The following is a 23,231-nucleotide window of genomic DNA, read 5'->3' as shown; positions in this document are numbered from 1 at the left end:
TAGCGGGACTCTTCTCACTTCCTTCCTGAGGGATACGGGATGGTGTAAAGAAAAAACCAAGACATAAAGCAATCTATAACGGAAAAGGTATTAGGTTCGGGTGCTGGGTGGGTCAAACATTTAATAAGTGTCCAACGTAGTCTAAATAACCTGCCAAGGAATTCTCTGAAAGGGTTCAGTCCGTACGAACTATTGTTCGGGACTAGAATGATGATCCAAGATCTTGATAGTCAGACTTCAGTGGTTAAAGACAAAAGCTTTGATATCAAAGATCGTTTGGCTATTTTACAGGACTTAAATGAAACAAGAAAAGACCTGAGCAACATAAAGTTGAAACAGCAGCCAACAACCACTGAAGAGAAACCACCTGTCCCAGCAAGGCCTGTCTGGATTCCAAAAGTCGGGGATCTAGTCAGAGAGAAGATCGCGGTAAAGAAGGAATTTGGGCCTTCTTACAGAAAAGCAGTTCCTGTCTTGTCTGTCAACGGGACAAGATCAGTAGTACTACCGCCCCTTGCTGGTAAAAAGGAGAACCGAGTTGTATCCATCGACCTGGTTAAACCACAATCATGTGGCCGATAACAAACAGTAGGCCAAGTGGACTCCCAAGAAGTAGCAGAACACCAATGTTTGCTACGAATACAGAGGCTCATACTGGAAGACTGAACACATTTGGGAAATCTACAGTGAATCAACAAGGACTATGCAACAAAGCAATGGAACTTGAACCTCTTAAAACCCAAATTAAAACTTTTCATCAAGAAACAACAACCTATGATGATGTAACTGCAGACTTTGCTAATGAAACAAAGCAAAATCCAAAAACAATTGGAACAATTGACAGAACAGCATCCGGCTACTTCATCAACTTCGATGATTCATCTGAAGACCTGAGTGAAGCAAAGAAACAGCTCAACAAAAACTTTTAAAGACAAAGCTAAGGAACTTTTTCAACAGCTGAAAGAAACCTATCTGATCTCTCCATGGATTGAATTTTGGGTGGCCTTCGGTGCATTTATCCTCATTCTTTGGCTCACCTTAGTACTATGTTTGGGACATTTCATTGAAGGGAAATATGCTAAAATGGACACAGCAAGCCAGAAAATCAACTTGGTCCTTAAACCACACACATCTTCACACATCGAGAAAAGAGAACTTTCTTCAGTAAACTTCACAGCCAATCCTATACCAGGCGGTGTAGCATGGGACAAAACTGATTATGAAATATATGGTCCGGTTGAAATCCTGAAGTATCCACACCAATTCAAGATCTCATTGAGTGACTTTGTAAAACCAAGCTCATTTGCGGATGATTGGGACTTTGAAAGTATTAATGATATGATGTCTGATCTTGTGATGTCTGCTAAATTTACAGAACATGATTATTTGCAGGGTTCGTCTAATTATGATCAGATGTTCTGCTACAACCATTATGGTAACCATTATCTACATAAATCTGCTCAACCTAGAAATGTTTTAAATTATAACCAATGGGAACATTGTGCTACTCCTCCAAAAGATAGCTCAAAAACATTTTATGATAAATATTCATACTTTTCAGGGTTTAACACAAGTAATGCAGAAACATTTTATTTCAAATTGTAAAATAAGACAGGTATGAAGACCATGCTTACAAACACAAAATTGATATATTCCGATTCATTCTTTGAACAAATGAATACATTTGGGTTTGATTTCTGGAACAATAATATTGAAGCAAAAACTGTTTGGGGTACAAGAGATTGGCAAGTACAAGGTATAGAATCATTGTTTAGAGCCTGCATGATCCCAGAACGAATTATATTTTTGAACGACACTATTCAACAAACTACCTGTCTTGGCTTAGCCAAAATCAAAGATTTGAACAAACCGTCTATTCCAAAGCCAACAGTGAACAGTAATAGCTCTATAGATGTTGAGATAGACGTAAACCATATATTAAACCAAAACAGAACACATCCTGAATGGAAAAAATGGTTGATCTGGCCCACAGATACAAATAACTGTCAAGACAGATTCCTGAACAAAGAACAGGGGTTCACATTGACTAGGCCAGACCCTAGATATTCCCAAAGACAACATCCAGGGATAGTAACAACCTACAGCGTGGGCAAGCTCTGCCTTCAATGGCTACAAACGTCCACACTGGCTGAAATTAAGCAACACCTAACTTTACTTACAGAAGGTGCTGACTTGCGTGATTTCATATTGGGACCACGCAAACAGCGTCAAAAACGTTTCATAGCGGCCTCTATATATGCAGCTTATAACGAAGTCTGGAAAGTAACTCAAATTGAGACAGCAGAAAAAATAGGGGAAATTGACCGTATTAATTTGGAAAAATCACTTTCTGTGGTGGACAATGGGTTAATGACTCTGTCCTCCAGAATATATTCTCTGGACAGCATTGTGTCTTCAGCAATCGATATAATATCGCAAGACTTACTGATGTTACAACACGGTCAGTCCCAATTGCGTTCTATTGTACAGCTTGGCTGGACGTTACAAAATTTGCGTTCTGGCTATGTGCCCTGGCGTTTAATCAACACAACGTCATTATTTAATATCTTTAACCTCACTGATAAACAAATCAGTTTGGCACAGAAGGGTGCTGACTATACAATTCTGAGCATTGAAAAACTTGAGAGATTACCATTGACAATGTCAGAACGACCTGTCATTGAATGGATAATACATGGGATAATAAATATCCCGATAACTACTTTCCAGTTTCAATTCTGCCAAAAATATATACAGGCAGGCCAGTATGAAAGGTTGGGTAAAGGATACATTAAGTCAATATGGAACTTGCCCTATACACACGAATGTGTCAGCAATAAAGGCCAGAAAGTGTTTCTCAGTGGCGATAATTGTGCTAGATCACTGAGCGGTACACTTCTGTGGCAGGGTATTAGTTTGCACGGAGCCTGTGAAGGGACTTCAAATAACCTTTCATGTTACCAGCTAGGCACACCTGCAACACGAATAGAACCATTCTTTAGGAGACTCTCGAACGGGAGTTACATTCTAATAGTAGATCGCAGATGTTGTAGTTTGCTGCCCGGAAAACCTTATCTCATAACTGTGACTAGGAAGGTCATGTGCTGTGAACATGTATTGTTCCCCAGCGAGTCTGCAGACAGGGAGGCAAGGTTATGGCCCGATTTGAAAATTCCTTCTATTCGAATAGATACTTTAAGCAGAATGAAGACTGTGCTCCTACAGACGCCGACAAGGCTCACGTCATCAAAAGAAACGTATGATCTCCAAGTTGCAAGGACAACAGAAGAGATTCATTCATTATTATCAACTAATTCCCCCATACATTTTGCAGAAATACTGAACGATATCTTAAATATTTCTGATACCACTGGTATCTCCAGTGTATTTAAAGCAGTGTTTTCGGGTGCTTTAACTCCATTCAAAGCCATCCTGGGTATTTTTCCAAACTTTGTCCATTCCATTTTTGGCGGACTTCCACTCCTTTTGGGACTAGTAGCGGGTATTCTATTTTTGATCCTGTTATTTCGCTATGGCAAACCATGTCACAGACAAAACACCTGCGACAAGGGAAGAAATGATCCTAGCCATTGGCTACCGGGACCGGGTAACTAAAATCCTTGGACTATCCCGGCTCAGAGACCTGAACATGACTTGGTTTCTTTCATTTAGACCAATGTGGCAAAGTTGTGTTATACCTGTATTAAGGTGCTTGCTATGCGGCGAAGAATGCGTGTTGGACACCTGTCTGGCACTACAATCGGATGTGCCAATGGACGCAGATACCTTGTTGGGTCCGGTAACGGCTCATGCATTGTGCTGTCCCCAGCGGCTACCAATCCTGATGACGGCATTCGTGGAGTCTTCACCACTACGATTGAGGGGTAGTGAAGTACAAGATGAAAGCAGCATCGATCAGGTACGACCTTCAGTCAGCTATGCTGATCCAAACATCAATGGAGGCAAACATGCTCAGGCTCATGAATGCATGGTAACAACCTTTTCCGACTTAGTGGAACTTACGCAAGAAGCTGTTGACAGTTTTTTCAACAGTCTAAATAATATGATGTTTTCACCAGAGCAGCAGGAATAACTTTGAGCAAACTAGCACTTGGAGTTCCCTACATGCTGAATTTGGCCTTCAACATTTAAAAAGCGATATGAAAAATGTTTTCTCTCATAATTTTTTTAAGACTGCAAGAACTTTTTTCCCAATTCAAAAATATTTACGATATTTTGGGACACTTATCTTCTGCTTAAAGTAGACATTATTTTTAGAGAACTAAATTTCTATTTTAGGTAGTCACGAGACATTCGCTATCCTCTAGCACTATTATACATAACTTTATGTTTCTGATGAAATGGTCTCGCACTTTTTTTTCTGTATTAAGAGCCATTTCATGTGTGGTTTTCGCATTTATTCATACTGAATTTAGAAATATGCGTTATATGTTTAGCATTATTAGACTGCTTGTGCATATAGTATACGTGACAGTACATGTGATTGTGTTTCGTATATTTTATAAAATCCAATTTCCGGAATGCATATAAATGTATTTTTGGGGTGGTACGGTATACACAAACGCTACTGGTTTCACTATGCCTAGATTTGTAAATATGGACATAGTCTACGTGGAGTGGGTGTGATGTATTCCTATAGGTACTGTATCGATTCCCCTATTCCTGACCCTGGTCTGGTTAATAATTAACTAGCAGCCATCCAACGGTGCAAAAACCGTTATCTGATTAAGCCACACCACGGCACAGAAGCGCGTTATCTGATTAGGTCATAACGCATGCCATCTAATTAGACAAGCGATATTCCTCCAGCCCCTGATAAGGCATACGGAGTTCTCAAAACAAATCAAACCTACAGCGACCTGGGAAATTCCCATAGCCATTGTTTTGATTTCACCGAGAACTTCAGCAAAGAATGTGCGAACGAGCCCGTTCATATGACATCCTTATTGACGTATATATGTCCATCCTTACGTCAATCTCGGCACCTTTCAGGTATAAATATTACCGACATTGCCTTAAGCAAACACATGCGGTGGTGAAGAGATCGGAGCAGCGAGACGTGCTGAGGAGCCCAGCAGAGAGCGAAGCCCACAGACGCTGCCCCGCCTTCCTGACGCGCTGAGAATGAGACGCTGCCTTTCTCCTGCCGAGAAATCCAGCTCCGGCACTTCCAAGCAGCCCTCGCAGGCAGCTGGAATATCAAGACCTGGGATAAGAGATACCAGCCCTCCATCATTCTAGATCTCAGGTACAGAACTGAATAACCCCTTGCAGAGAATTCTCAAATCAGTCCCTTGGCAAAACAAACTTAACTTAAACTGCTACTTTTCTACTCCCGCCCACGTATTAGGCTTAGGTCAGGTACACTGGGGTAGGCGTGGTTAGAAGCACCAGTTGACTATGATTAGTCAAATGTATATATGTATGTATCTATTTTATCCATTTTAAAGTATCATATGGCTCAGAAACCATATCAATGCTTTTACAGTATTATTTTATAATTCTGTCTCTACTGTATGCACGTTACTTAACTACAAGTATTGCAATAATAGCGATTCATTTCTCTTGTATGAGAAAAGAGACTGATCAATAAATAACATCTTTTATTGAACCACGCCCATCTCTTATTTCTCTACAAACTGGTGAAACTAAGAATGCACGTACTGACTGAGTAAAATAAGTTGTCTATTGTTTTCACACGACTCTAGAGATACACTCTTGATTAGGGGAGAGCAAAGTTGTCATGTTCTATGGTTGTCAGAAACTAAATCCCTTCTTGTCTATCCAGGGAGGTTAAAATCCTCCTTGCCTATTCGAGAAAATTTCTAGTGAACTCTGAGCTAGCTGGCAAACACAAAACTTTAAGTCTAATATCGTCGGTAGAAGACCTAGTTAACCTCTGCCCTAGGTCTATACTATTGAAGATATTATTCCAATGCGCAGAGCCTATTGGGATAATAGGAACTACACTACATGGCGCCCAACGTTTGGATAGGCGATAAAACTAACACAAGACATTAGAGTAACTCAGTCGTGCTTTTTCACACAGACCCCTTTTTTCCCATAATACTCCAAAGACGTCTGGAGTGGGTGAAAGGTCATATCCGCCAAACCTCGCAGGAGGAGACTCCTATGTATGGTTCTTGGTTTATTCAACGTTGAAGGATACACTGTTCCAAAATATTGTGCATCTAATCTTTGTTCCATAGAAACCTGATCTGCAAACAAACAGAATAACCTTCTGTCAATAGTATGTCAGAAAGTGAAGAAGAAAGGGAGACAGCTAGCTTAGCAGCTGAACTCCTAGTAGCAGACAATACTCTGCTGGAAAACACAAAACTTTAAGTCTAATATCGTCGGTAGAAGACCTAGTTAACCTCTGCCCTAGGTCTATACTATTGAAGATATTATTCCAATGCGCAGAGCCTATTGGGATAATAGGAACTACACTACATCAGCAGGGTCTTTCCCAGGCTTAAGAATGACCGTTATGGCAGCATCAGACATAGAGGGTGTGACCGCTCCCGTGTCCAGGAACGAATTAAAGAGGCGGGTCAAAAACGGGGCCAATTCCTGGCAAAAGGTTTTGTAAAAAAGTGCGGAAAAGCCATCGGGCCGGGGAATTTCGCTAATTTTAGCCAGGCAATGGCAGAGATAACCTCTTCAATGCGGATCTCCATGTTCAAGTCCTCAACAGCACTCTCAAATAGGGGCGTAATGCCAGCCGCCTCAATGTATCAACCGCCAGCTATGGGCGGTGTGCCTTCCTTTGTGTACAAGGTTTGGTGAAAACGTTGGAAGGCCGCAACAATCTCGGAGTCAGTGGTATGTGTCACGGATTGGTGATCGCGGATTTCAGTGACAGCGTGTGACTGGGCCTGGGCCCGCAGACGATGTGCAAGCATTCTACCACCCTTGTCCCCACTCAGGTAGAACTTGTGACGCAGCCGCAGCAGCGCGTGTTTCGCTCTATCGAGATCCAAGTGCTTCAGCATGCGTCTCTTGGTCTCAAGCTCCTTCCAGACCCTGCGTGCCCCAGTCCGTTTATGGATAGATTCTAATCCCCACACTTCCCCCTCCAGCTCCTCTCTTTTGTCTCTACGAAGCTTGGCGTACGTGGCCGCTAAAGCAATGAAGTCCCCTCTAACCACCAGTTTCAATGCCTCCCAAATAGACGCTATCGCCGTATCCCCGATTGGGTTCTTGGCGAGGTAATGAGTGATAGAGTGCCTAACCTTTGCCACCACAGAGTCAGCGTTAAGCATGGAGTCGCGGAACCGCCAGCCAGCTGAGTGAGGTTGCAAGCCGCGCAGGGTAATCGTGACCGTCAGGGCCGCATGATCCGAAAGGGAACGAGGGGCAATGTCAGCGTCTCGGAGGTGGGGCAGCAGGGCAGAAGAAGCCAGAAAGTGGTCAAGGCGCGCGTACGTTTTGTGTGCAGCCGAGTAGTATGTGTAGTCGCGCTCCTGGGGGTGTTGCAGCCTCCACACATCATGCAAACCACCATATCCGCCAACCACTGCTTCCCCTCTGCAGACCAGGCCCCCGAGTGGTGCAACCTATTTGCCGATCTAGCGAGAGTCTCATCCATTACAAGATTAAAGTCCCCCCCCACCAAGAGCAGAGCATCAGGGGAAGCCAGGACCTGGGCCAGAGCTGTACGCAGAAAAGGCTCCTGCTGCACATTCGGAGCGTACAGGGACCCAATGGTGAAAATCGTATCCCCCCATTGCACCCGCACCGCAAGAAATCTCCCCCGTATATCCCCCGTATATCTACAAGATGGGTCAAAACCTTACATCGCATCCGGGAACTAAAAAGGAGGGCCACTCCATTCCTCTTAGTAGGGCCCGAGGACCACAACTGAAGAGGGAATCTCTTGTCACGCATTCGACGCTCATCCTTGTGGAGGAGGTGCGTGTCCTGCAAAAGGCACACATCTCTCCCCCGATTGTTCGAGGAGGGACAGGACAGCAGAGCATTTCACTGGGTTGTTTAGCCCCCGGACATTGAGGTTTACCACCTTCCATTCCCTAGCCATCCCACTCCAACCAGATCAGCATAGCAAGTTCTTTAGAGCGAGTCCAGGGCAAAGCGCGGCAGACCCACGCGCCCTGCGTACACACCAATCGACGTGAAGGGAAACAGCAGAACGCACAATCATACACAATCTGCAGAGGTCTGATGCGGAGTCCCCCCCAACCCACCCCTCCCCTCCCCCCAACACACACACCAAACCCCCCTCAACAGAACCAAACAGGAGCAGAAAGAGAAAAAGCAACATACGAGAGTTCGTAGTACAGGCCTCAAGGGCAAGGGGAAGAGGTACCAGTCGACAGTCTTCCAATTCCAATTCCCGATACGGGACCCACTCATCCAGCAGGACATACTAGAGTACCTACAGGGGATGCCCCCCTCCGACGCCGGCGTTGTACCCTCCCGGGCTTCACGGAACCTCTGGAACGTCATCTGGTGTTGCTTCCGTAACCAGGGCCACGGAGGCTACAGCTGCACCCCTCTCCTGGAGACATACTGAGGGATCAGGCCCTCTCTTGGGTACAGAGCGGCCCACTTTCTGCCACTCCGCTGAGCGTCATCGTCGCCTGAAGATCCCACTACCACCAGCGGGCTCCGGATCCGTGCGCTCTATGCCCAGGAGGTCCATGGCATCTGTGAGCGAACTGACCTGAACCAGTTTATTTTGCCAGCGAAAGATGAGTCTGAACGGATGACCCCATGAATATGCGATGTTGCGATCACGCACCTTCCCTGATATATGCTTGACTGGAGTTGGAATAGTAAATTATAATTGGTCAGTGTCCAGCACCTTCCCTGATATTTGTCTGACTGGAGTTGGAATAGTAAATTATAATTGGTCAGTGTCCAGCACCTTCCCTGATATTTGCTTGACTGGAGTTAGAATAGTAAATTATAATTGGTCAGTGTCCAGCACCTTCCCTGATATTTGCTTGACTGGAGTTGGAATAGTAAATTATAATTGGTCAGTGTCCAGCACCTACCTGATATTTGCCTGACTGGAGTTTGAATAGTAAATTATAATTGGTCCGTGTCCAGCACCTTCCCTGATATTTGCTTTATTGGAGTTGGAATAGTAAATTATAATTGGTCAGTGTCCAGCACCTTCCCTGATATTTGCTTGACTGGAGTTGGAATACTAAATTATAATTGGTCAGTGTCCAGCACCCTCCCAGTACTTTTAACATAACGGTGTCATAATCTTAGAAAAATAAGTACACATGGATGTTTTCAAAATGTTTATTGTCAACTTGTATTTATAACATGTACAGTACAATATTCGAAAAAAATAACATTTAATATAAGTAGTTAGGAAAAAAGGATGTATTAAATTACATTTATTTTGATTTATAAATGTTGTACATTTTCAATAAATATATTTTTCACTGTATTTATACAGAAAATATGAAAGGTTTTCATAATTATATTTGGGTAACAATTAGTAATATTTATAAAAAATTATAATCAAATTTTTTAACAGCTTGTTAAATATTTATTTAATAATGTTAATATATTATATATTAATATTATTAAATATACATGTTTGATATATAAATTATTATAAACTAATTAGAAAGTAAATATATGTTTTAAAGATTTAATACAAAAACACTGTAAAATACTTTGATAGATATTAAATACAATGTTCTTAATAACAGTAAATAAACATTAATTATTGTTATATGTTTACAATTATTTTAGCAAAAAACATTATTCCTAATACTATACGAAATAGTAAAACAATGACTTAGTTGGATATAATGTTTCTGATTAAATTTTTATTATTTACATACATGGTTAGAATAATTAATAATAATAATTAATATTTTATATTAATTATTAAAATTAATTTACAATTGTTAACTAATTATAAAAAATTTAACAAATAAAAAAAAAACATTCTGCAAATAGTAACTCAATGTTATAGTTGTAATTGTATTTATTTCCTATTGACATATTTAAATTATATTAATAATAAAAATAAATAATATTTATTATTTATTTATATTATTAATTTACAAATGCAATAAAAATCTACATTCACTTAAATTAAGGAAAAAATATTTATAATAAATATAAATTAACATTAAATATTTAATATATATTTATTACAATGTTTATATATTTTTTGTAATATTAATATTAAATAATATTCTAAAAATATTATTTAATATTAATTAAGAAAGGATATCTAAGCTAATTAAATTGTAATTTGTGTTACAAAATTTACTTAGAAATTATAAGTGAGGGTATGTATTTTATTTCTTATTAGAACATTGTATTTAGTATGTTAACCTTTCTAATATGGTTTAAGGGGACTACTTTTTTACCGCGTAAGGTTATTTTGCTTCATTCAGGACTGGAAAAGCGCGCGGTTGGGAGCTGCTTCGCGTTGAGAAAGGTAAGGTGAATTTTAACTAATATTTCTTAGAGAGTAGTAGTGCTTGAGGGTATATTAGAAGTTTGTAGTGTTATTGTGTGTATGTAGTCGTGGTTTTGGTATGTTTTAGGTGAAACTTCGTTGTTACGAAGGCGTCGTGTATGTTTGAGACCTAGGGGTCCATTAGGATGGCGGGCGGATTTCCCCCGCCAGGCTGGCGGTAGCCACCGCCAGCCTGGCGGGGGAAATCCACCCGCCATCCTTCCCTGTATTCCCCCCCGCCATATTAGAATGGCGGGGGGGTCCACGGCGGAGCAAAACACCGCTCGCCACTTTTCCGCCCCGGTCGCATTGCGGCCGGGCGTAAAATGATTAATATGGTGGCGGTGTCTATGAGACACCGCCAGCCATATTACAATGGCAAGAGTGCAATGCCTTTCCGCGGCGGCAATGCCGCCACCGAAAGGCATGCGGTGTTCACTCTGGGGGCTCCCTGTGGGCCCCCAGAGTGAAGGCCCAAGGGCGGTGGCACACGGGGGGGTACCTGTGGTACCCCCCTGCATTTGCATAATCAAAGCGGCAGGCACCGCGTGGTGCCTGCCGCTTTGATCATGTAAATGATGCAAAGCATTTTTAGTATTGTGGCAGGCACATCCTAATGGTGCGTGCGGGACCCCCGCCCTTAGGGCGGGCGGTCCCGATTTCCGATAGGATGGCGGGCGGGCCAAGCCCGCCCGCCATCCTAATGAGCCCCTTAGTGTTATTTTATGCTTAGGATGTGTGTTTTTAAATGTTTTACATTAATTTTAATGTGTAGAACATCGCAGTATAATTCCATGGAAGGATGCATTTTTTTTTTGGGGGAGAAAAGAGTGTATTACTCATAAATGTAATATTTTAACATCTCTCTCCTTTTCTCGTGATTTCCTGGAGCAATTTTTATTCTTTTTCACTATTTTTCGGGTTTTTATGGTTGTTCGTTTGGAATGGATTAGGAGAACATAGTGCGTTTTTTTTAAACTAAGTGTGTGTATGTTCATATTTTAAATGAATTCAACACACTGGTTTAGTCTGCGTTTCCAGGAGCGAATTTTGTAAGATTTTACTATTTTTCGGGTTTTTGTAGGGTGTCGCATTGGATTGGGAGAAGAATATGCGTTAGATTTTTTTACAAGGTGTGTGTATATCACTTTAAATTAAAAAGTGTCCACACTTGTTTTATCGGGATTTCCTGGATCATTTTTTACAATTTTTTATTATTTTCGGGTTTTTGAGGGTTTCGAAAATTGGATTTGTACTAGATTGTAAGGGATTGTATGGATTATACGTGGCTGGATTACGTCTTCTTCTGCTACATAAATTGTAAGTGTTTATAATTTATTTTATTTGGGTGGGAAATGTCGATTTAAATGTCATTTGCATGTTTGATTTTAATATAAATATTGCATATTTGTCAATAAAATGTTTTAAAAAAATGTATAAATATGTTAAACAAATATGTAATATTTATTATTAAATCAAAATGGTAATTTTTGTTACCTTTTAAGTAATTATCAGAAACTATTGTTAATTTTGGTCTGATACTTTATAGTAGGCTTTTCGCTATTAGTGATAGGTACTCTAGACCTCTGGTTGAAGGATATAGTGTCACTTGGCTTTGCAGGAGTCTGCACATTTGTTTGGTTTGTTTTGTTAGTTTAGGTCCAATTTGTGTAACAGATTGTTCTCTCCTTAGCTCTTGGTAGCTTTGTTCTTTTTGTAAAGCTTGTATTAGATTTTGGAAGGTGGGTTTGGTTCTGCTAGTGGTAGCTTGGAATGCTTTGTGCCATCCTTCAACACTGTTATTAGTTTTTGCCTCTTGGTTTAATGTACTTAGATATACATTCCACCAAGGTATGTGGAATTTTGGTTGGCGTCGGTGCCCAGATCTATGTAACCTTCCCACCCAAGTATCCTCAAAATAGTCTAGTAGTGGGGCCAGTTTTTCTTCATACTTTTTGTAGTATGCGCTGTCAATTAGTAAGTTATAGTGTTCCGCTACATCAGTAACTGGAACATAGGCTAGTGCTATTAATTTTATTATTTGGTATGCAAAGTTGCTATCAGTTGAGTATTGAATGCTTAAGGTGGATTTCTGGAGATGTCTCCATATACTTTGATTGAAGTGATAGTAGCAACCTTGGATTGCTGTGTGGGGAAATGTTTTCAAAATGCTATTAATCATAGCTAGCTCGAAATCAATAATTATTTTCTGGGGAAAATAATTATTGATTTCATTTTTGATTACATTTAATATTTCAGTATATGTATTTTGTTGTTTGTTAGGTAACAAACAGTAAATACAAGGGATATTGTAGTGATGGTATAATCCATGTATGGTATATAGCTGATAAAATGGTTTGGGACATGGTTTAAAAGTCCCATCCATCATCCATTGTTCGCATTGTTGTATTTTCCTTAAATTTGTTGCAGTTGCAAACATTATTATTCTGTTGGTGGGGCTTTCATTGTCAAAAAGTAAAAAAATTTCATTACTATGTGTTACGCTCATTTCTGGGGAAATTACAATTTCTTCAAAGGTTGTAGGGTTAGGTTGTGTTGTGGTAGTTAGTCTTTTTGTGCATGCTATTGTGCGTTTAAGGGAGTCAATTGAGGGTAGCTGCCCTGAAGCATGGGCTGGAATTTTTAACAGTTCTTCTTTTAGGATTTGTGTGGTAGGTTGTCACTCCCTGTGCTAGCTGTTTTTATAGTTTCCAAAGCATCCCTTATCTCTATCTCTGTGACATTGGGGGGGTGATTGTGTTCCCTGGTAAATAATACATTTGTCTCTTCAGTAGTAGCCCTACCATAGCATTTGTCTGAATAGTATTTGGTACATTTCCAGAATACTTTTCTTCCTGTTTGTCTTTCTTGATTATAAGCATACCCCATATAACATAACAACAATTTATTTTTCTGTGACATTACAAATTCTGCACCTTCAGTCATTTTGTATTACTTGTTCTAGGAAAGATTAGAAAGAAACATGTTTAAATGTAAACTAATTTTGTTTGTGTTTTACACATTTATATTTAACTGTTTATACTTACAGTTGGTAAATCTTGTTTTGAGAAATGCAGAAACTGTGTTTTCAATTTATTTCTTGTATGTTCTTCTTGTTTTCCTGTTGGTAAGAAAAGTAAAAAATTATAAGCGATTTTTAAAAAATTTTTAGAAATTTTTCTAGGAGAAAGCTGGATTATATTTAGCTTTTTAGGGTATTTTAGGAAATTATTAGATATACTTACTTGTTTAAATTGTTGAGTGTTTGCCTTTGGTGGAGTAGATGAAGGATGTAACGTGAATATCTGTAGAGAAGATAGAATAAACAAGAAATGCTTATTAGTAAATAGATTTATAATTTTAGGGACTTTGAGGAAGTAAATACATATACTTACTTGTTTAAATTGTGTAGTGTTTGCTTTAGGTAGAGTAGATGTAGGATGTATTCTGAATATCTGTAAGGAAGATAGAATAAACAAGAAATGCTGTTTAGATAATTGATTTAGTATTTTAGGGCCTTTTAGGAAATGTACACATATACTTACTTGTTTAACTTGTGTAGTCTTTAAATTTAGTTGAGTAGAATTAGGATGTTTTCTGATTATTTGTTAAGAAGATAGAGTAAATAATGAATGGCTGTTAGAAAATATTTTTTAACAACAGCAGATGGTGTATTAGAGAACATGTATATATACTTACAATCAGTAATTAGTGGTAAAGAAATAGGAGTACGTTTTTTGATGTGTTTAGGAGATGTCTAAATAAGAAATGTTGAATGAGAGAAATAAATGTTATTTAAACAGTTAGGAGATATAGTTAAATGTTTAGCTTACTACTTGTGTATTATAAAAATAAAGTTTAACTTACTTGATTAATTTGGTAGCAATCTTGATTTGTAATGTAGATTCATCAGGAACAAGTTGGGCAAAGTGTTGCCTTCTTCTTTCTATAGAGTTAGCAGCAACAAATGGTAGTAGGCATGTACTTCTTTTATAGTGTGTATTTTTTGTTTTCTCTAATTTTATTGGCTGTTTTAAGAAAGGGAGCATATTATTGGCTAGTTTGAATTTTTTTTACAATTAATTGGTTTGTTTGTTGATGTGGGAATGGTGATCTGTGAAGAGTTCTGCATTAAAGCTGGTTAGTTATTTAATTTATTTTAAATATATGTAATAATAATGTGATAATATATGTAGAATGATTTAGAAATATTTATATATTAATTGCAATGTTTTCATGATATGTTGGAAAAATGTTAACACATTTAAATGTCTTAAATTTTTTTTATTTAACATGTTATATTTATTTTGGATTGTGTAATGTATTTTACAGGAAGATTTATATTGTATTTTACATATTTAATGTTTATAATCTTAAGTCGATAATCATCAAAAGACGATATTTTTGTTGTCTATATATTTGCTGTCGATATTTTTGTAGTGTTAGGGTTATTTAGCTTAAAAACGATATATTTGTAGTCGATATATTGGTTGTCTATATTAGTGTTGTCGATATTTTTTTGACTCGATATTTTTGTAGTTTGTTAAATAAGTATAGAAACTCGATATTATTGCTGTCGATAATTTTTCAACGCTATTTTGGCAACTCGATATATTGTCCGTCGATAATATTTCAGTGATCCTCCGCTGCCATCTTGGCCACGCCCCTCTACCCTTCCCACTTAGGGTGGGAAATGTAAAAAGACCAGATGATGGAAGGAATGCTGAGCGAATCAAACATTCTTCCACAGTCACAGATCTTGGTTAAATCCATCGTTTTTGCATGCCATGCCATTCAAGTTTAGACCCAGCCATGGTTCCAAGCTGGGGTGGCAAAGTGAGCAAAAGAACAATGGATTACACCCTGATCTCTTAACTGGGGGTAGTGGTTGAAAAGTTTCAGCACTCCGTCCATCATCTTGTTGTGTTTGCTTTGCCCATAAATAGTCAGCTCTGTGTGCCCTTTGGCAATGCCCTTCATCTAGTCTCCAGGGACAGATCCTTCATTATGGCAGAGGAGCGTTGCCCCACTGCTGAAAGACAGGAAATGGAAAATAAAATGATAAAAAACGTATTTTATCATTTTAATTTTCCCTCACTCGTCCGAGTTAGCCAAGTCTGGGGAGGGATGGGCCATGCTCTGCTTCAGCAGCAGTCATAGAGAAGGAGTTTGGCCGGCCATCTTAGGACTGCAAACAGACATGCGCACATACATTTCTCCGACCCAGTTGTCTTGCACAGCCTGATGGGAGAAGAGGTACAGGTTTCCTGTCCCTAACTGAGCTGCATTTCCACCTGCTCAGACCAATCCTGGTGCTTTTCTCATGCTGTGTAATAGCATGAGGGCAGCGTCTGGATTGGGTGGGGAGGGGAGCAGAGGTGCGCTGAGGCGGTGGAAGCAGGGAAGCACCAAGGCAGCACCCGGCAGCAGCAGGTAAGTTCTTCTTTTATTTATTTATGAATGCACCCCCCCACCCCACCCCCTCGCACTGCCTCACCAAGTTTTAGTAGCAGCAGCTCCCACTGCTAGTCTTTCTCTACCAGAACGTGCTGTATATGGCCATTAGCTGTGCCCTTTGATCTCTGTGCAGGTCATGGGGATTTTTTATTTCTAAATCTGATAGCATTTGAAGTTGATTTGTTTTAAAGGATATGTTGTTCAAACAAGCATTGTCAATACCATTAGGTTACAGCTCTTAAATTGCTGAGCGGTTGGCTTTGCTGATACTTGCTTTCCAATTGCATGCTTCATGACACGTACACATGCATGGCCGGCAATCTGAAATGGCTTTTTTTTTAATTATTATTATTATTTTTATTGGTATTTACACATTACATAGTGCCAACAAACATATACAACAGTTAACATGTATCCGTTTTCGCCGTTAGAGTGTGGCTGTGGTTGTTGATTTATCTGTCTTTTGCTTGTCGGTCCCACCTGGCCTAGTTCACATCTAACGCAAGGAACATTTAGTGTGTTGTGATGGGACGCGTGTCTCGTTGGTACATAAAACATAAAAGGTAATGGTGGTCTATTAAATAATTCCCATTCCAAGAAGGCAATCGATGTTTATGCATGCATCGTGACACTTGCCTTGTGACCTATGTATGCACATCTGTCATAACGGAGACCGCCAGTTTTAATTCACAAATCTAACATTGGAAACAGAAATATTAGATCATTAAAGGGAAAAAAAAGAATAAGTCACACAAAGCATGTAAAAAAGGCTGGACAGTGCTTTACAGTGTCCAGGTCCATATTAAAATGATTAATAAAAGCCGGTGCACCAGGAATGGAAAGCGGGTGGATAGCATTTGGGGGAGGGAGGGGGGAGGGAGCGGGGATACATGACATGTGTCCCATTAAACATAGAGATTCGCAAAGATAAAGTTAGACCAACGGTTATTACTTTTCTGTATTTACAAATGGACTTAGAGTAGTATATGTACACCTGCGGAGGTTCTGCCCCAAGTGTGGAACCTCCGCAGGCGTAGAGATACTCCTCGCAAGTCCATTTGTGAACACTGAATACAAAAATAGAGTTAGACTTTTAGCCTAAGTTAGACCTCTGGTCTAACTTTACCTTTGTAAATTACTCCCAGAGAGCAGGATGTGGGCAGGCAGCATTGGGACTAGGAGGAAGGAAAGCCATCAAATCAAAAGTGGGATAGGAAACAGAGTCATCCAGTCATGAGTAAGTGGCTGACCCCAAAACCTACTCTATGGTAGAAACAAACGGTGCAACCTAAAAAGACATCCCTGTAACGTTTGTCAGACTTTAATCTTGCACTCTATGTAACAACTGTATTTTGGAAATTTTTACAGTCCATGACAAAAAAGGTGTTAGTTCACTAGGTAGTGCCGGCTTGAGGTGGCTGAATCAATGGCTCGTTTAAGAAAGCCTGTGTTACTGTAGACTTGCTGCACACTCCACAGGAACTACAGACATTCTCACTGCTATTGGCATTTTCTATTAGTTTCAGTATTTTTGTACATTATCTCTTAACTTGGGGTGGAGACCTCAACACATATAAACTAAATATAATTAAAACTGTGTAATGTTTGAGAATGAAAGTGTTTCCTGGTCGACTGTTAATCGTATGGAAAACCCTTACATTGAGACACATCATGGTTTATATGCAAATGCTTTATCTTCTGGCATGATGTAACTTTTTATTTGGAATTACAATCTTTAATACAGGTGACAATTCAAGAACTTTCAAATGAAAAAGAACGGGTAGATATTTTAGTTGAAGAACTGAAAGAAAGTCAACAGGATCTAAAGAATATCATCAGAGACAAAGAGGTCTGCATTTTTTTAAACTTTCACAAATATGATATACTTCCAATATGTGGGCATAAAGTCACAGACGAGCATACGTACAGCAGTGGTTTGTTATCCTATCTACTATTGTCATTTGCACCATTTTGAACATTCTAATTGATTTTACACTTAGGTTGTTCTGTTGTTTTGACAAAAATATTTCAGCTACATTCTGATTCAATTGGATTCTGATTTTGAATATATGATCATGCCAAAAAATTATATGAATCTTTGTTATTGATTAACATGCTACTATGTACTGTAAACTATAAGCAGCATCCATCTCCGTACCCTGTAAGGCTACGGTTAGTGAAGACTGGGAAAATTGTATATACAATACTCTCTTGAAGTAAACTAACCAGCAACAAGTGTGCTAGCACTTTACCAACAATATCTGGAGTAGAGCTATACTTTAGTGGTCACAAAGGTTATTAAGTAAATTAATATGTTTTTCTTATGATGTATGCATGGGCAGCAGTTAACGTCATCCTGCTCCCTCTAGCACATTCTGTTGAGTCTAGTCCTTAGTGGTGTCCAGTAGGTCGGCTGGGTGTGGCCCTTGACCATACCTAATCCACACTTGTCCAAAATCCCTGCAAATGGCCTTTGGCCTTGTATAGTCGGCACTATGTGATGGATGTGGACTTATGATGCCCAGCTCGTAACCCTACTCTATCAGAACCTGCTGCACATTTTCATTATTTGTGCCCAATTGCCTATGCGTGTTTGGTATGCATTGCCACCTTTAGTTTCTAGATTTGGTAGCACCTAAAGATGATTTATTTTTTGCAGTGCGTAGTGGTGAAAAACACATGCATTTGTCGTTTGTTCGACTTTAATTTACGCTTCACTTATAACAATTGTGTTACAGATCATTTATATAGTCTCTGCCAGAAATGTAATTGACTCACTTATATCAACGTCGTCAGGGCATTACTCCTTAAATATTTAACCATTATATTTTTCAATAATTGTCACGTAGTGCAGTTGTATATTGTAATCTATGCAGGGCTGTTATGATGTGCTCCTACTGGTAGACAGAGTAAGGCAAAGGAGGAAGTCACTGCTGCTGGTATCCTGCGCCCATGCTTCCCTTGTAATCAAGGCCATGCTGAGCATTGCTCTTGGCCTTGCGCAACAGGGTTTGGCCACAGTCCCTTGATTGTGACAAAGCCTTGTGCCCAATTCTATGCTTGCGGCCAAAACTGCATATGGCCAGGCAGCAAACAAGTCCTGGGGTGCACAGTGTGCATTTTGTAAGATTTTAGCCACGCATATTTTCCCTGTGAATTGTTTTGTTGTTTATACTTTATACCAAATTTGGGTATGCGAATCCCTCAAGAAAGAATTAGGGCAACATTATGAGTTTACAGATTACAAATGTTTCTCATGGCTGGTGGTCTGTTTTTTTTTACGTTCTGAAAATGGGCATCGCAATGGGAACGCCAAAAATAGTTCCTGCATGTCATGGACTGTATAGTCCATTCCCTTCCGGGACTGCGGTGCATGCACACAGGGGGGGCACATGTTGTGCACCGATGCTTGCACCCAATGGTGCAGAGTCACAAATGGGCCATGTAGGGCCTCCTTAGTTTCCTCTCCACCACAGTTTTTATGCAGGAGGAACCACCATGAAAACCTTGGCAGAGAGTGAACTCGTAATATGCTTTGCAGAAGCATGGCTGTCCGCCAAGCATATTTAGGACTCCTGACCACAGCAACACTGCCAGTGAACGGCAGTTCCCTGGCCGCTGTGCCGGGGAAATGGCAATCCAACCACCTTAATTGTAATAGGGCAGAAGGAAGACCTCCACTGCCATGCCCCCACAAGTCTGGCGTTCCTTGGCCTGCCAGACTCGTAATTAGACCCTTAGTGTTGATTGTGTATCTGTGTTCAGTATCTGCCTATCCCACATATTCTCATGTGGGTCAAGAGATGCTTCTCAGTAACATTACATCATCTTTGTCGCTTTTTACAGGGAACAGCGTTTGTTGTCTGGCATCATATACGGATTACTGTAGCAAAAATGTTCTGTTTCTGTTGGCCAGTCAGATTGATCAGAGCGTTGAACGCTCCTATGATCTCCAAATTGTTTAGTGGATGAAGGGAAAAATACTCCCTTTATCAATGGGATGTTATCCTTTTTCAAATTTATTATCCTGAAAGGATCCATGAATTAACTGTCAAGACAGCACTGTAACGAACCTCTAAGCCCACCTTCCACCTTCTTTTAGCACTGGTTGCTCAAGTAGTTCTCAACAGATTTACACCAAACTAAGCAAGGGAACAACTCTGAGTATAGTTATAGTTTCATGCCATGATTGGAAAAATACTGTTCTGTTTTTTTTCTGCAATGGTGTAGTGTAATCCCAAAAAGTACCCTGTCATGCAGGACCTACAACGATACGGATAACATATACTGTGGGTCTGGTGGCAGACTGACTCTGTGTACATCCCCGCCACATATATTAGCCTATCGTTCGCATTAGCTATCTCGCAGTTCCATTAGAATCTTCTGGTATCAGAGAGATTAGTTTGTGCAACTTTAGAACACAATAACCTCAGACTCGTGGAAACACTATACTACTTTTCACCCAGTCACTCGTGCTTGCTTATTTTTGCTCTCTGAGAGATACAGAGAAGAAACAGTCGAACGTGTTTACAATAAGAATTTATTGTACAGTAGTTCTTCTCATGTAGAATAAGTGTGCTGTTACGTCTGTAACACAGTAGCAGAGATATAGAGCCAGCAGTACCGTGAATAAGAAGAAATAGTATTGTTCTACCATTTTGCAATGGTCTTGAACCTATACATGAATAAAGAATGCATTTATAAAATAAAGTGCATACTCCTAAGATGCCTGACTAGACGTACCTAAGTGTACCTAGCATGTGGGTAGCTGCAAAACAGCTAATGAGCCTAATAGCCTATAATCTAAGCCAAGAATCCCGCTAGGATTTAGTCCAACCCCCATACATAAATAGTGAGAGTGTGGGACTCCTTCCTTGTCTCGAGTTAGACACCCCGCAAGGGATCGTAAGACCACTGCCAGCTGGAGCGATGTCATGGCGGAGCTGCAGCGGCTCTGGCCAGTGTGTCGGCCTTGAAGTCTCGGGTCCCTCCTGCTTACTGATAGCAAGTGGTGCTGTATGTATACAGCCTATGTGCTGGTGTTACCCATTGTTCAGTATGAGGATGACGTTTGGGGATTAAACCTTGTGCCTCAATGGGAGAGGTGAAGTGTACCTCCTGGAAAGTGTACTCATTAATTATTCATATGTGCTAAGTATGACGTCTTAGCAGTATCGATCGGGCAGAACCCACCCTGGTCATGAACTAGGTGAAAGGTTTAGTCCGTAAAGGCTGCAGACCTTATAAGGCGTTATGTACATACAAGGCAGTCTTTCCTTATTTGGAGTTATGTCCTTATAAGGCTCGTTCATATGAAATGACAGGAGCTGGTGTAGGGAAAGTGTACAATGTTCCCTGAACCTATATTAGGGTACCGATATCGAATATAACACCCACTCCTCCTAATAATTAACAGTAATAATACACATTGTCAAAATACACATTGATAACAGTGTCAGTGCATGAAATTATCAAGCAGTCATTTAAAATGTTTAAAAACGTTAACATTTTCATTTTAAAAGTTTAAAAATGAGGAAAGGGGCGTGGCCAAGATGGCGGTCCTTCGCCTAGGCCCTTGCCACATAGCACTGTATAGCGGACCCTGAGCCCTTGTTCTGGCCTTACCTTGGTCTGGTGACAGTGGCAGCAGCCTGTTTTCGGCTGTGGAGCAGAGCCGGTACTCAATACTGCGGCTGGCTTTCTGACGACCGTCGGGTGATCCACGGCCTATTCAACGGCCGGGCAGAGTAGACCCGGGAGTGGTGGGGCGCATCGGTGCGTATCCCCATAGCGGCCCCAGGGAGACCGTGGCAGGGACGAGCAGGCATCGCGCTCCATCTCACACCAGGACCGCGATCCCCACAGCGAAGCAGCCCCGCTAGCCGACATGGCGGACTGCGACTGCTGGAGGAGCTAACTCTGCAGCTCCAAACAGGCGAGCCCACATCCAGCTTTTGAAGACCCCCAGGCGCCTACTGCAGTGGTGACCTGCCCCCACTTGTCACCTTGGGAGCTGAGGAATCACACTGTGGCCCGCGCGCTGGCCGCCTAGTGAGGCGCCCTTTCCCCCCTTCTGTTGATTGGCTCGGAGCTCTGGTGGCAGCCCGAAGGAGTGCAGTGCTGATATCCATGCGGGCACGAGGACCAACCGGAGAGCAGGCCGGAGATGAGGCCCCTTGTGCCTGGTGCGGCCCGGAACTGACCAGACAGCGGGAGGACGATGTGGTCTGCCCTAGCACCGTGGCCACGCTCGCAGCAGCCAGAATTTGAATGGGCTGGCGGGGAGGTGCCTTAGTGTTCGGAGAAGAGTGCCAACTGGGCAGGATCAGAGCGGTCACCCTCGCCCTGCCCACACTAGGTCCCGCGAGTAGCGGAGCATTGAGACTTAGCCATCTGGGACCCCCGACATCCTGCAAGACGGGTGGGCCAGCAATATGCTGTGAGAACAGAACTATTAGCAACGAAGAGTTGGCTCTAATCAGTCAGGTTGAGCACTTATATCTGAACAACAAGGGGGATACCTAACTGATGCACTTAATTGAATATGAATTAAACCAGAGAAAGAAATAATATTTCCAACCTAGATTTTGCTAATTAATAGCTTTTCATTTATTCATTTTTTAAGGACAAAAGCTTTTTGAAAAAGTTAATACATATTATATACACAATCGGACACTACACCGTTGAACTAAACAAAATTTAAGGATATTCATTCATACTGTCAGACATGTCACAATCATTCAAAATTACAAACAACCATTCTTGCACACTCAGAAAAAGGGGTGGGGAAAAGAAAGACTGGAGTTGCTCAATTAATCAAAACATCATAAATGATACATTTACGGTGTAGTGTCCGATTGTGTATATAATATGTATTAACTTTTTCAAAAAGCTTTTGTCCTTAAAAAATGAATAAATGAAAAGCTATTAATTAGCAAAATCTAGGTTGGAAATATTATTTCTTTCTCTGGTTTAATTCATATTCAATTAAGTGCATCAGTTAGGTATCCCCCTTGTTGTTCAGTGAGAACAGAACGGCCCACCTCTAAGTGCCCATATCTTCGTTCGAGGGCGGCCCTATCTTCTCCTGATAGGTGAGGGGAGCTTATCTCATCCCCATGGATTCCGGCAAAACTCGAAAGGACAGATCGGTGAGAGATCTCCTCCGCAAGGCCGAGTCTAGTGGATCTGAAGCACTGGCGCAGGATGACCCTGAGGGACGGGTCACACGCAGTGTCCTGGAGTCTCTCTTTGCGGACCTCAAGAGGGAGTTTTACTCCATGAAGAAAGACCT

General features: G+C 40.8%; 1 protein-coding gene across 12 annotated transcripts in view; it reads left to right on the top strand.

The window, feature by feature from the left end:
• The window catches only part of SYCP1 (synaptonemal complex protein 1), a 6,803,167-nt gene that overhangs the window by 2,762,380 nt on the left and 4,017,556 nt on the right, over positions 1-23,231 (top strand). For all 12 annotated transcript variants that reach the window (XM_078644363.1, XM_078644366.1, XM_078644361.1 and 9 more), the window contains one exon: positions 17,682-17,786. In XM_078644363.1, the coding sequence (XP_078500489.1) occupies positions 17,682-17,786 (105 nt within the window). The remainder of the gene's footprint in view (positions 1-17,681; positions 17,787-23,231) is intronic.

Source organism: Lissotriton helveticus, chromosome 5_1 (genome assembly GCF_964261635.1).
Source record: "Lissotriton helveticus chromosome 5_1, aLisHel1.1, whole genome shotgun sequence".
NCBI lineage: Eukaryota > Metazoa > Chordata > Amphibia > Caudata > Salamandridae > Lissotriton > Lissotriton helveticus.
Note: the sequence above shows the minus strand (reverse complement) of the source record. Positions and strands in the feature narration are given on the sequence as shown.